The 15,204-nt window shown below is 44.9% G+C and overlaps 1 protein-coding gene across 3 annotated transcripts in view; it reads right to left on the bottom strand.

Moving 5' to 3' along the window:
• LOC309541298 (uncharacterized protein) overlaps window positions 1-15,204 on the bottom strand; it is a 63,984-nt gene continuing 48,780 nt past the window's right edge. The window contains exons 1-2 of one of the 3 annotated variants that reach the window (XM_082239007.1): window positions 14,363-14,422; window positions 1-7,684 (exon numbers count right to left, since the gene is read on the bottom strand). In XM_082239007.1, coding sequence (XP_082095133.1) covers window positions 5,663-7,462 — 1,800 coding nt within the window. In that variant the 5' untranslated portion in view covers window positions 7,463-7,684; window positions 14,363-14,422 and the 3' untranslated portion in view covers window positions 1-5,662. Of the gene's footprint in view, window positions 7,685-14,357; window positions 14,423-15,204 lie in introns of those variants that run through there. The other 2 variants (XM_082239008.1, XM_082239006.1) reach the window with 2 other exon arrangements.

The raw sequence follows: 15,204 nt of genomic DNA on the forward strand, positions 1-15,204 counted from the left end.
CAAGGGAGGAAAGAGGCTGGAAGGACACAGGGCAATGGATGTGTGTCTTTCGCTTCCTGTCGTCTGGGAGGGAAGTCAGGAACTCGGCATCTGCAGGGGCTTCACGAAGAAAAGCTATCTTCTTTTTTTCAAAAAGAATTATTCATTTTAAAACAAAAATAAAGAACACAAACAGAAAAACAAACAATGCAAACAGATTATTCTCTTATCCTTATTTCTCTAAACATTCCCCAAGTCCTACCTATCTGATTTTCATTTTACTTCTTCTTTAGCAGTTTACATATATCATAGTTTCTAACCATCTTTTTTTAAATCACACTTAAATTAACTTCACATTTTATCGCTTACAAATATTATTATTTTAAAATACACTATCTTCTACTTCTAACCCTACAGCCTATATCCACTTCCAAAGCTATTCTAAGATTTAAATATTAACATATTTTTTTCAAATATTCCTTAAGCTTCTTCCAATCTCCTTCCACCATCTCTTCTCTCTGGTCTCAGAGTCTCCCGGTCAGTTTGGCAAATTCCATATAGTCCATCATCTTCATCTGCCATTTTTCGATAGTTGGTAAATCTTGTTTCTTCCAATTCCTTTTTCCAGAATTTCTCCCAATCACCATCATGATATTGTGCCCCACATCCCTGGCCCATTCAGTCATTACAAATTTCACTTGTTTATCTCTCATATGCCATTCCAGCAAAAAATTATACATCTTAGATAGGTACTTTGTTTTTATATCTAATAATTCCATTTCTAGTTTGGATTTCTGTTTGAAAACCAATTTTCTTATCCATTTTAAACATTTCATTTATCTGGATGTACTGGAACCAATCATCTAATTTATCTTTCAACGGATCATAAGATTTTAATCTAAATTGGTCCCCTACTTCCATCAAACTATCATTATACTTCAACCATGTATCTTTCAACCTTTTCTGGGTCTTAGCTTCCAATGGTGATATCCATCTGGGTGTTTTCCTTTCTAACAAATCCCTGTATCTTATCCAAACATCATACAAAGATTTTCTAATTATATGATTTTTAAATCCTTTGTGAGCTTTTAGCTTGTCATACCATAAATATGCATGCCAACCAAATACATTATCAAAACCTTCCAAATCCAAAACATCTGTATCTTCCAATAAAAACCATTGTTTCAGCCAGCAAAAGGCTGCAGCTTCAAAGTAAATCCTTCAATCTGGCAGGGAGAAACCCCCTCTCTCTTTCCCATCTGTTAATAATTTAAACTTAATTCTTGGTTTTCCCCCCTGCCAGATAAATTTAGATAATATCTTTTGCCATTCCTTAAAACAATTCAACTTATCAATGATAGGGAGTACTTGGAACAAAAATAACACCTTAGGCAATACATTCATCTTTATCGCAGAAATTCAGCCCAGCAAAGATAGTTTCAACCTTGTACAAATATCCAAATCTCTTTTGATCTTTCCATAACTTTTCATAGTTGTCTTTGTACAAATGCATTTTTTGCAGTCATATTTACACCCAGATATTTCACCTTTTTCACAAACTTCAGCCCTGTGGGTTCCTCTAAATTAAGTTTTTCATGTATCGTTATTTCCCTCCCTAAAACTTTGGTTTTATTCTTATTCAATTTGAAACCTGCAACTTGTCCAAACTGTTGAATTATCTTCAGTGCTTTGATTGCACTGATCTCAGGGTCCTGTAAAGTCAATACCAAATCATCAGCAAAGACTTTTAACTTATATTGTTTAGTTCCCACTACTATGCCTTTAACTTCCTCATCATTCCTTATCCTATTCAGCAGCACCTCTAGGACAGAAATAGAAAGCAGGGGGGGGGGGGAGGAAGTGGGCACCCTTGCCTGGTTCCCTTCTCAATCCTATTTTTTTCTGAGACCACATTGTTAATTATAATTTTTGCTTTCTGCTCCAAGTAAATTGCATTAATACCATTAAAAAAATTTTTGACCGATCCCCATATTACACAAGTTCTGTTTCATAAAACTCCAAGAAACATTATCAAAGGCTTTCTCTGCATCAATAAACATAAACATTGCTTTAGGATTCTTTTTTGCCTCTAATCTTTCCAGCACATTCCTAATATTATCTTTCATATGCCTCTCAGATAAAAAACCTGACTGATCTTTATGTATGTGCTTATTCAAAATCTTCTTCAATCTTGTAGCCAAAATATTTGCAAATATTTTATAATCCACATTCAACAAGGAAATTGGTCGCTGATTCCTTACTTGAGCTCTATCTGTATCTGGTTTGGGTATCAGAGTGATGAAGGCCTCTTTCCAGGACTCGGGTGCTTTGTCCCCCTTTAATATTTTGTTACAACATCCATCAATGGTTGTATCAGCCAATCCTTAAATATTTTATAATACTTGGAAGTTAAAGCATCAGGTCCCAGTGCTTTGCCTATTTTCATTTGGGCAATAGGAGTATAGCATCTAGATCAAGGGAAGTAATAGTGCCACTGTATTCTGCTCTGGTCAGACCTCACCTGGAGTACTGTGTCCAGTTCTGGGCACCACAATTCAAGAAGGACACTGACAAACTGGAACGTGTCCAGAGGAGGGCAACCAAAATGGTCAAAGGCCTGGAAACGATGGCTTATGAGGAACGGCTAAGGGAGCTGGGCATGTTTAGCCTGGAGAAGAGGAGGTTAAGGGGTGATATGATAGCCATGTTCAAATATATAAAGGGATGTCATATAGAGGAGGGAGAAAGGTTGTTTTCTGCTGCTCCAGAGAAGCGGACACGGAGCAATGGATCCAAACTACAAGAAAGAAGATTCCACCTAAACATTAGGAAGACCTTCCTGACAGTAAGAGCTGTTTGACAGTGGAATTTGCTGCCAAGGAGTGTGGTGGAGTCTCCTACTTTGGAGGTCTTTAAGCAGAGGCTTGACAACCATATGTCAGGAGTGCTCTGATGGTGTTTCCTGCTTGGCAGGGGGTTGGACTCCATGGCCCTTGTGGTCTCTTCCAACTCTATGATTCTATGATTCTAATTGCCCCTTCAACTTCTTGTCTTGTAACCAGTTCATTTAGTAGGCTTGTTTTGTCCGCTGGAATTTTCTGCAATCCAGTTTTGTCCAAAAACTGTTCCATTTTATCCATTTTTCCTTTTTGTAAAGCTGCTTATAGTACTTTTGAAAACATTTTCTAATCTCTGTTGGGTTCTCAATATTCTTACCATCCTCCATAATATTAATTATTGTACTCTCCTTCTGTCCCCAAGCCAATAATTTTCTGCATTTATTTGCCAATGCAAAAGTCTTTTGTTTCATCAATGTAATTTTCCATTCAATTTCTTGGTTTACTATTTGTGAAGACTAAGATTGTAATGGTTTAATTTCCTTTTGAATCTGTTGATTTTTTGGGTTACATCTTAGCTTTTTCTCTGTCTCCTTTGAGACAGAACTTTTTCCTTTTGCTCATTCTGATAGAATTCTGTTGAATCAAAATAGCTGGCATTACCACTTTACTTGCACCCCTTGCTTCAATTCCAGGATTCAGGTTCAATTCAAAATAGTCCTTTAGGGTCTTTTGAGCTTTATCTACAATCAATTCATTTCTCAGTAAAACATCATTCATCTGCCATCTAAAAGTACCCTGTAGAGACAATTTTAACTCTGTCAACACAGCATTAAGATCAGAACAAGTCCTTGGGCAAATCTCTGATTTAGTGACTCTTGAGGTCAGGTCTTTAGTTAGCTGTCAGGGAATTGGAGGCTGCGAAAGAGCTGAGGGAGAAGCAGAGAGGCAAGAGTATCTGGTGGTGTGGGAAGGGGCCCCTAGTTCAGAGAATACCTGGGTCCCGGAGAGTTGTATCACTGACAAGGGTCTAGTGGAGGAGTTCCACAATTTCTTCGCCGACAAACCCAAACCCCGGGGTAGATTTTTCCAACAGGTGTTCGGGCCGATGGACGATGAAGAGGATTTCGAGGGATTCCCACCATCTGACGAAGAGGAAGAAGAAGAGGGAACACGAGGAACTGTGGGTTTGAGGGAGGACTGGAGGATGGTTTTTGAAGATACGGATGAGGAGGAGGGTAGTTTTCCAGGCTTCACCCCCGCCACTCCGGAGAAGGGTAAATTGGGGATGGTCGATTCTCCCGAGGGGGAGGGGGCCTTTGAGGAGAGGGTGGATGTCAGGGAATTGGAGGCTGCGAAAGAGCTGAGGGGGAAGCAGAGAGGCAAGTACAGAGAGCCCAAGCCGGTAATTAGCAGTTTCTCTTCCACGTCAGAGGAGGAAGCTGGGAGGGGGGAGCCAGTGCTGGGAACCAGCCACTCACAGAGCAGAGGAAGGAAGAGGCGTGGGCTCAGGAAATGGGCTTGCTGGGGGAGGCGTAAAAAAAGTCAGGCGATTCATCTGACTCCGAGAGATGAAGTGTGTCTTTGAACTCTTGTAACTGCTTTGAAGCTTAGCAATAAATCTCTTGTAGAGAGATAGCTGTGTGCCCGGAGCATTATCTCAGCTAGCTAGTCAGCACAACCCCTACATTAGCCATATATAATCCAAACGTAAAAGGTACACACAATACAGTCCTTTTGATGTTGGAAGAATTGACCGCTAATGCCTCACAGTCTCGCAGCTTCGTATAATCACAGGAAGCTTTTTGTCCGATGTGTCGCAGCTCCAACCCCCTCGTTCTCAGAGCTCAAAAGCAGAACTTTCCAGGGAGGGGGGAGCCCACTTTTGACACCTGCCAGATTCCATGTCCTCAAAATGCTCGATTTGAGGTTTTTCCGGGGGTCTGCTGCGCTGGAGCAGTTTCCCCTGCCTTTGATATACCGAGGTCTCCTCCGATAAAGAGATCTCCGACTGTGATGGCGAACCAGAAGCCCTTCATGAAGCAAAGCTTTCTGCCGGCTGCTTCCAGGCAAAAGGGCATCCCAGAAACACACACTGGGATTTGTGGTGTATTGCCATATCCATTGTTTTCCAAAGGTTATCACAATGTAGTCTAGAAACTGGTATAGGATGAGATCAATATATGCCCAGCCCTAATCCTCACTCACCACCAGAAATACAGATTCACCCTCTCCCCCTCACTATCAAAAGGTACCTTACATCTAAAATTATACTCATTATTGTGGGATATACCTTCATTATTTCATTACTATACAGCTTTGCATATAAACACCAGAACAAATACATGACATGCTTTGAAGATGGTTTTCTGCTGAGTTCATTGCTGTGAAGAAGAGTAAACTCTGAAAGGAACACGTTCCTCATGCCATACATTTAAATGGGTTCTCCACTCTGAGAAGAAGAAGGGTTTGGATTTGATATCGTGCTTTATCACTACCCGAAGGAGTCTCAAAGTGGCTAACATTCTCCTTTCCCTTCCTCTGTGAGGTGAGTGGTGCTGAGACAATTCAAAGAAGTGTGACTGGCCCAAGGTCACGCAGCAGCTGCATGTGGAGGAGCGGAGACGCAAACACGGTTCCCCAGATTACGAACCACTCTTAACCACTACACCACACTGGCTCTTAGATGTTCCTTAAACACTCCATTATAACTAAAGCACTTTCTGCAATCTTTCCCTTTAAACAGCTTTTCCTCTTTGAGGGTTGATGGGTTTGTAGGGTGTCAACTGGTAAAGTTCTTCCTGTCCATGAGTCTGTAGATGTAGGATTCCACTAGGACTGAACCTCTACCTACTTTCCTGATATTTATATGGTTTGTCTTTTGTGTGAGTTTGTTGACATAAATCAAGGCTTCCACTCTGACTGAAGCTCCTTCCACAGGCCATACATTTAAACAGTTTCTGCCCTGTGTGTCTGCTGATGTATTCTAAGGTGTCCATTCTGACTGAAGCTCTTTCCGCATTCCATGCATTTAAATGGTTTCTCCCTTGTGTGAATCCGTTGATGTCCTCTAAGGTTTCCACTATCACTAAAACTCTTTCCACACTCCATGCATTTAAATGGTTTCTCCCCTGTGTGAGTCCGTTGATGTTGTCTAAGGACTGCATTGTAACTAAAGCTCTTTCCACACTCCATGCATTTAAACGGTTTCTCCCTGTATGTGTACGTTGATGTATTCTAAGGTTTCCAATCCGACTGAAGGTCTTTCCACACTCCATACATTCATATGGTTTCTCCCCTGTGTGAGTCCCTTGATGTGATCTAAGGCCAGAATCGTAACTGAAGCTCTTCCCACACTCCATACATTTAAATGGTTTCTCTCCTGTGTGACTCCGTTGATGTGATCTAAGGCCTGCATCGTGACTGAAGCTCTTTCCACACTCCATACATGTATATGGTTTCTCCCCTGTGTGAGTCCGTTGATGTATTCTCAGGTTTCCAATCTGAATGAAGTTCTTTCCACACTCCATACATCTAAATGGTTTCTCACCTGTGTGAATCAGTTGATGTTGTCTAAGGTTTGAACTGAAACTGAAGCTCTTTCCACACTCCATACATTTAAATGGTTTCTCTCCTGTGTGTATATGTTGATGTTTTCTAAGGCTTCCACTATCACTAAAGCTCTTTCCACACTCCATACATTCATATGGTTTCTCCCCTGTATGGGTCCGTTGATGTATTCTAAGGGTTCCACTATCACTAAAGCTCTTTCCACACTCCATACATTTAAATGGTTTCTCCCTTGTGTGAGTCTGTTGATGTCTTCTAAGGTTTCCACTATCACTAAAGCTCTTTCCACACTCCATACATTTAAATGGTTTCTCTCCTGTGTGACTCCGTTGATGTTGTCTAAGGCCTGCATCGTAACTAAAGCTCTTTCCACACTCCATACAATTAAATGGTTTCTCTCCTGTGTGAGTCCGTTGATGTGATCTAAGGCCTGAATCGTAACTAAAGCTCTTTCCACACTCCATACATTTAAATGGTTTCTCTCCTGTGTGAGTCCGTTGATGTGATCTAAGGCCTGCATCGTGACTGAAGCTCTTTCCACACTCCATACATGTATATGGTTTCTCCCCTGTATGAGTCCGTTGATGTATTCTCAGTTTTCCAATCTGAATGAAGTTCTTTCTACACTCCATACATCTAAATGGTTTCTCACCTGTGTGAATCAGTTGATGTTGTCTAAGGTTTGAACTGAAACTGAAGCTCTTTCCACACTCCATACATTTAAATGGTTTCTCTCCTGTGTGTATATGTTGATGTTTTCTAAGGCTTCCACTATCACTAAAGCTCTTTCCACACTCCATACATTCACATGGTTTCTCCCCTGTATGTGTACGTTGATGTATTCTAAGGTTTCCAATATGACTGAAGGTCTTTCCACACTCCACACACTTAAATGGTTTCTCCCCTGTGTGAGTTTGTTGATGTATTCTAAGTGTATCACTTCGACGGAAGCTCTTTCCACACTCCATACATTCATATGGTTTCTCCCCTGTGTGAGTCCTTTGGTGTAATTTAAGGTTTCCATTCTCACTGAAGCTCTTCCCGCACTCCCTGCATTTGAATCCTTTCTTACCCATGGGAGTCCACTGATGTATTCTAGGTTTTTCACTATCAGTGAAACTCTTTCCACACTTCAAATCTTTAAAAGGTTTCTCTCCTGTGAGTTAGTTGATGTGAGCTATGTGTGCTCATTCAGTGAAGCATATTCCACATTTTTCACATTTCAATGTCTATTCCCATCCCCTGGAATTCTGACATTCTTCTGTAACACCTTCTTCAGAGTGGGCAGAGAGGAAGTCCTTTTTGGATTCCAAGGAAGAGAACAAAGGGGAAAGAACAAATCAATCACCATTATTTCAACATCTATTCTATTATTTCAACATCTCCTACATTCCCCCGCTTCCTACCCATGTTCCCAATTTTTATGAAATATAATAATAATAATAATAATAATAATAATAATAATAATAATAATAATTTATTATTTATACCCTGCCCATCTGGCTGGGCTTCCCCAGCCACTCTGGGCAGCTTCCAGAAAAACATTAAAATACTGTAATACCTCAAACATTAAAAGCTTCCCTAAAAAGGGCTGCCTTCAGATGTCTTCTAAAAGTCTGGTAGTTGTTGTTCTCTTTGACATCTGGTGGGAGGGCGTTCTACAGGGAGGGTGCCACTACCGAGAAGGCCCTCTGCCTGGTTCCCTGTAACTTTGCTTCTCGCAGTGAGGGAACCGCCAGAAGGCCCTCAGAGCTAGACCTCAGTGTCCAGGCAGAACAATGAGGGGTGGAGACGCTCCTTCAGGTATACTGGACCGGGGATGTTTAGGGCTTTAAAGGTCAGCACAAACACTTTGAATTGTGCTCGGAAACGTACTGGCAGCCAATGTAGGTCTTTCAAGACCGGTGTTATGTGGTCTCGGTAGCCACTCCCAGTCCCCAGTCCCCAGTCTAGCTGCTGCATTGTGGATTAGTTTTAGTTTCTGGGTCACCTTCAAAGGTAGCCCCACGTATAGCGCATTGAGTCCAAGCGAGAGATAACCAGAGCATGCACCACTCTGGCAAGGCAGTCCACAGGCAGATAGGGTCTCAGTCTGTGTACCAGATAGAGCTGGTAGACAGCTGTCCTGGACACAGAATTGACCTGCGCCTCCATGGACAGCTGTGAGTCCAAAATGACTCCCAGGCTGCACACCTGGGCCTTCAGGGGCAGAGTTACCCCATTCAGGACCAGGAAATCCTCCACACCTGCCCACCTCCCCCAAAAGCAGTACTGCTATCTTGTCAGGATTCAACCTCAATCTGTTAGCCACCATCCATTCTCCAACCGCCTCCAGACACTCACACAGGACCTTCACTGCCTTCACTGGTTCTGATTTGAAAGAGAGGTAGAGCTGGGTATCACCCGCATATGGATGAACACCCAGCCCAAACCCCCTGATGATCTCTCCCAGCGACTTCATGTAGATGTTGAAAAGCATGGGGGAGAGGACAGAACCCTGAGGCACCCCACAAGCGAGGGCCCAGGGGTCCGAACACTCATCCCCCAACACCATTTTCTGGACACGGCCCAGGAGAAAGGAGCGGAACCACTGTATGACAGTGCCCCCAGCTCACAGCCCTTCAAGACGGTCCAGAAGGATGTTATGCTCAATGGTATCAAAGGCCGCTGACAGATCCAGCAGAACTAGGAAACAGCTCTCACCTTTGTCCCTAGCCCATCAGAGATCATCAACCAGTGCGACCAAGGCAGTTTCAGTCCCATGATGAGGCCTGAATCCCGACTGGAAGGGATCCAAATGGTCCGCTTCTTCCAGGCGTGCCTGGAGTTGTTCAGCAACTACTCGCTCAATCACCTTGCCCAAGAATGGAAGATTTGAGACTCAGCGATAGTTGGACATCATGGCCGCATCTAAAAATGGTTTTTTAAGAAGCGGTTTAAGAACTGCCTCTTTCAGCGGGTCTGGAAAGGCTCCCTCATGGAGGGAAGCATTCACCACCCCACCAAGCCCATCGCCCAGCCCTTCCTGGCTAGCTTTTATCAGCCAGGATGGGCAAGGATCAAGGAGACAAGTGGTTGGTTTCACTCGTCCAAGCAGTCTGTCCACATCCTCGGGGGTAACAGGTTGGAACTGATCCCACACAACTTGACTAGACAGACTCTAGCACTCTCCCGCCCCGGCCCTGCTCCCACGGTGGAGTCTACCTGAGCGACTTGAGCGACCTGAGTGAATCTGAGCGACTTTATCTGTAAAAAACTTTGCAAAATCATTGCAGGAGATCATGTGGGCCGCACTGAGCCCTGATGGAGCAGGTGGTTCTGCTAAATTGCGAACCACCTGAAAAAGTCTCCTGCTGCTGTTTTCTGCAGATGCAATAGAGGCGGTGAAGAAAGTAGTTTTCGCCGTCCCTACCGCCACTTGGTAGGCTCAACATTCAACTCTAACCCATGTCTGGTCAGCTTCAGAATGGGTCATCCGCCACCGGTGCTCTAGCCGTCTCAACGATTGTTTCATTGCCCTCCGACCTGTGGAAAACCACGGGGCTGTTCAGGCTCCATGCAATCAGAGAGGGTGCTTCGGAGCCAGTCAATAGCCCTGGTTAACTCCACATTCCAGCGGGCCACCAGGGAATCATGGGATAAAGCATCCCCTACCACTCTCTGGTAACCATTTGGATCCATTATATGGTGGGAGACCATCCGAATCGGTCCCACCTCCCTGCAGAGGGGAAGGGTTGCGGAGGGTCCAGTTGCACCAGGAAGTGATCTGACCATGGCACTTCTTTTGTTTTGCTTTTACTTAGTGTCAGATCATGAACATCCATAGAGGTAAACACCAGGTCCAAGGCATGTCCGCGGCTATGGGTTGGGCCAGACCTATTCAGGGACAGCCCCATGGAGGCCATGCTTTCCACGAAGTCCCGAGCGGCCCCTTGTAAGGTTGTGTCGGCATGGATGTTAAAATCCCCTAGGACAACCAAACTAGGTGTCTCCAGGAGAACATCCGCCACGACCTGAAGCAGCTCAGGCAGGGAATCCTTGGTGCAGCGGGGAGGTCGGTACACCAAAAGGAATCCTGTACTGCCCCTATTGCCCAACTTCCAGAACATGCACTCAGAAAACTGGGTCTTCCCAATAGGACGCCTGGTGCAAACTAATGACTTCCTAAAAATCACTGCAACCCCCCCTCCCCGCCCACATGACCTGGGTTGCTGTGCGTAAGAGAAACCTGGTGGACAAGCAGCGGCAAGGACAGGCCCATCTGCTTCACCCAACCAGGTCTCTGTTACACATGCCAGGTCAAGTCCTCCATCCACGATCAAAAGAAAAAAATTCCTTCCAGTAGCACCTTAAAGACCAACTAAGTTAGTTCTTGGTATGAGCTTTCGTGTGCATGCACACTTCTTCAGATACACTGAAACAGAAGTTGCCAGATCCTTCTATATAGTGAGAAGGTGGGGAGGGGTATTACTCAGAAGGGTGGTGCGAATAGGAGATTGGCAGATAGCTGAGATGAGCCTGTTGACGACTCTTAACGACTGTAATAGGTCTTACAGGAAAAGGCAAGGGGTGAAAAGGTGAGAAATGGCTTAGTTATGTATAATGGGATAAGAATCCAATGTCTTTGTTCAAACCAGGTCTTTCCATGGTTTTAAGTTTGGTAATGAGTTGTAATTCAGCAGCTTCTCTTTCCAGTCTATTTCTGAAATTCCTTTGTAGTAAAACAGCTACTTTGAGATCTTGTATAGAATGTCCTGGGAGATTGAAGTGTTCTCCTACTGGTTTCTCTGTTTTGTGATTCTTGATGTCAGATTTATGTCCATTTATTCTTTGGCGTAAGGTTTGGCCTGTTTGCCCAATATAGAGAGCTGAAGGACACTGTTGGCATTTGATGGCATACACAATGTTAGACGATGAGCAATTGAATTGTCCCAAGATGGTATGTGTGATGTTGTTGGGGCCAGTAATGGTGTTGTCCGGGTGTATGTGGCAGCAAAGTTGGCATCTGGGTTTATTGCAGGCTCTGGTGCCAGTGTCCGTGTTAAGTCTGGTTGTAGTATTATTGTGGGTTAGGAGTTGTTTAAGATTGGGCGGCTGTCTGTAGGCAATGAAAGGTCTTCCTCCCATCTCAGCTATCTGCCAATCTCCCATTCGCACCACCCTTCTGAGTAATACCCCTCCCCACCTTCTCACTATATAGAAGGATCTGGCAACTTCTGTTTCAGTGTATCTGAAGAAGTGTGCATGCACACGAAAGCTCATACCAAGAACTAACTTAGTTGGTCTTTAAGGTGCTACTGGAAGGAATTTTTTTCTTTTGACTATGGCAGACCAACACGGCTACCTATCTGTAACTGGATCCACGATCAAGTCATGGATCACAATGGTTTTATGGATCATTGACCTGGCATTGCACGGCAGCACCTTCAGGTTGTGTGGGTATCCCTTTGCTGATTCCAGTATCCCGTCTGGTCAAGACCAGACCTGGAGGCAGGGATAGTCCTCAAACAATGACTAAGCCCGCTTCCTCGGTAATGACGTGGTCTGGTCTTAGCGTAGCTCCTCCTCCTACCCGTGATCACTGAGATTGGTTGTCCCAGTACATCCCCCCCTGTGGAGCCTGCCCCAGCCATTTTGTTTGTTGGGATCCACTCCCAGGCAGCCCTGACCCCTCCCCTTAAAATCAAATTAAAACCTATACAAAAAGCAAACTAACAAAACAATAAATCAAACAAAAAAAAGAGAATGTTACAAACACACCATATTTAATTAAATTAAACAAATTCCCACACCCAACTAAACACCCACCCCACCCCCTCTTACGCACAGCAAATGAAAAAGCAATGTCATCAAATGATAGTAATGCAGCAGCAACCTTTCATAATCCTCAATCATCGTTAATAGCACAGCATGATCTTGGAATACAGCCTTTTCAAATCAATTGTTTCCTCACAGGAAAGGCAGCTGCTCTCTGTCCATGAACAGGCCCTCTCTTTCTATGGTCCATCGTTCCTTTGGACATTCCCCATCCTCTGCATCATAAAGACACTGAGGTCCAGCTCCGAGGGCCTTCTGGCGGTTCCCTCATTGCGAGAAATGAGGTTACAGGGAACCAGACAGAGGGCCTTCTCGGTAGTGGCGCCCACCCTGTGGAACGCCCTCCCTTCAGATGTGAAGGAAATAAGCAGCTATCCTATCTTTAAAAGACATCTGAAGGCAGCCCTGTTCAGGGAGGTTTTTAATATTTAACGCTGTACTGTTTTAAACATTTGATTGGGAGCTGCCCAGAGTGGCTGGGGAAACTCAGCCAGATGGGCGGGGTAGAAATAATAAATTATTATTATTATATTATTATTATAATCCTCCATCCAGCCCTGTTTCCACCTCTAGATCTTCATGAGTCACCTTCACAGTCCCAATGGCCTCAAGAGGTCCAAGTGGACCATTTTGGGAGACCCAGGTCTTCGTCTTTTCCAGGGACTGTGGTCTGGGTCAGTCAGAGAACTAGTGGCAAGGCTTGGTGCTTGGGGTCAGCTGAATGGGTGCTCAGGGAAGCTCCTGTTCTTGGAGATGGACCTCTGTCCTCATGCCTCGCATTGCATGGAGAGAGCAGGAGAAGCGGAAGGAAAGCAGCTGTCACATGGGAATCCCAGACGGAAACACCCACCCCCATTGCTCCTTATAATGTTGATGTGCTGCCTGATCTCATGCCTGTCTTCTGACACAGGACTACCCTAATCTGGCACTGACAAAGCTGGATATTCCAGGCAAAGGGAGAACTGTACTTAATGAAAAGTTCAACCTTGTAACGCTGTCCTAAAGGATCTTCACTCGCTCTCAGTGCATTTCCGAGCACAATTCAAACTGCTTGTGCTGATCTTTAAAGTGTCATGGTTTCATCTTTCAGACAAGAAAAGTATTGATCTAACATATAGATCATTCCTGGTCTATTGGTTCAAGAAGGTTCTGGTGGTTTTACTCTGTGTAATTCAAAGCTGGTGTTTTCTCTAGCTGGAGCATTTTAGCTGATCAGGGGGTTTTCTTTCTGCTGAGAGCAGGTGGTGGGATCAGTTGTAATGAGATTATGCTGAACCTTCCTTGTTTTGGGAACCAGAAGAAGCTGGTTTAAACTGGAGTGAGCCAAGCTTGGTATCCAGTCCCAAGGTTACTCTGACATTGAATTGTTTATCAATCACAGTATTGAAAGGCGCCTAGTCCCACTTCCTATTCTGCTATTCTCTACTCTGCCTGTGTCTTTCTTACTTGAGTGCTGTTTTGCTATGCTATGTTAGGGTTTTACTGTAAATTCAGTTTTTGGATAGTCATGCTTCTTTGCCTTCTGTACTAAATTTATCTGCTGAATGGATTTTTTGCTGCCTCTGAGTGTTTTTTCCTACTCTGCTAACTATATGTCGGACTTGGAGATCATTATGGAGGAGCAAGATCGGCGACCTAAAGCCCTCAACCGCCTTGGCCCTGTAGACCTGAAGGAGTGTCTCCACCCCCATCCTTCACTCTGAACACTGAGGTCCTCCTCTGAGGGTCTTCTGCTGGTTCCCTCCCTGCAAGAATTGAGGGTACAGGGAAGCAGGCAGAGGGCCTTCTCGGTGGTGGCGCCCACCCTGTGGAACACCGTCCCTTCAGAGGTCAAGGAAATGAACAACTACCTGACATTTGGAAGACAGCTGAAGGCAGCCCTGTGTCAGGAGGTCTATAATGTTTGATGTTTTCCTGTCTTTTATATGTACTGGAAGCTGCCCAGAGTGGCTGGGGAAACCCAACCAGATGGGCAAGGTATAAATACTACAATTATTATTCTTTTGTGATTTTTTGTAGTTATTTTGGAATTTGTACTGCAATATTAGCTCAAGAAATGTTATGGGTGGAGAAAATCACAGGGTTGCCATAAACTATAATCCATAAACGAACGCACATTCACATACAGTCTGTAAATTTGGGGAGGTCACACACCTCACCTGTGCTAATACTGGCAGTCTTTGGCCTGCACAGGCACACCCGGTGTGTAGAGCCTCCAGCAAACAGGCACTGTCTATCATGAAAATGGGTCCTTTGACAGGGAAGATTCATGCAGTCACTGTCATCAGATGATGATGGGTTGTATCTCAGCTTGTCAGTCACTCTGACACTGCCTACAAAGAATAAGAGGAACAGAAATGTTTTCGAGGTGCAACTTCTCTATCAGCCCTGAGCGCCATTCCATGGACTCTGCACCCCTGTTTCTGAGGACAGGTGTACATTATCCTCATCCTCAGCGGAAAAGACAATAAAGATGGAAGCCTGAGAGAGAGGAAAAGGTTTCTGGCTGCTTCCTGGGTGGGATTGCGGAAACCAAGAGCCGCTTCTGAGAAGGCCTCCCCCCTCCCCTCTTCCTCTGGGGATTTCCTCTCCTCTCCAGGGGACCAATGGCTGGACTGGGCAGAATGCCTGTGTCTGGACAGGGCAGGGACTTATGGGGTGGGAAGAGGATGGAGATTGCAGGAAGGAAGGGGTGGGGGGACTAGACCCGACTTTCCAGGGATCCTTCTCTGGTCGCCTTGAAGCGGGGGTCGATTTCTGGGCGGGAGGGAGAAGCCAAGGCGGCCCCTCCGGAGATTCATCGTGGGCGTCCTGATGGAGATGTCTCCCCAAAGACTGGTCTTCCTCTCCCCCCCCCATTGCTGCGCTTCCCTGACCCGGTGTGCCCCCTCCCTTCTCCCCCCCACTTCCATGACCCCCTCTCTTTCTCCCGGAGTCTCCCCTGCACCCAGACGCCCCTTGGCCCGGCTCACCCCTCGCCCTGCGCGACCCATCTCTCCGT

The sequence above is a fragment of the Podarcis vaucheri genome (assembly GCF_965113315.1).
Source record: "Podarcis vaucheri genome assembly, chromosome: 10".
Lineage (NCBI taxonomy): Eukaryota > Metazoa > Chordata > Lepidosauria > Squamata > Lacertidae > Podarcis > Podarcis vaucheri.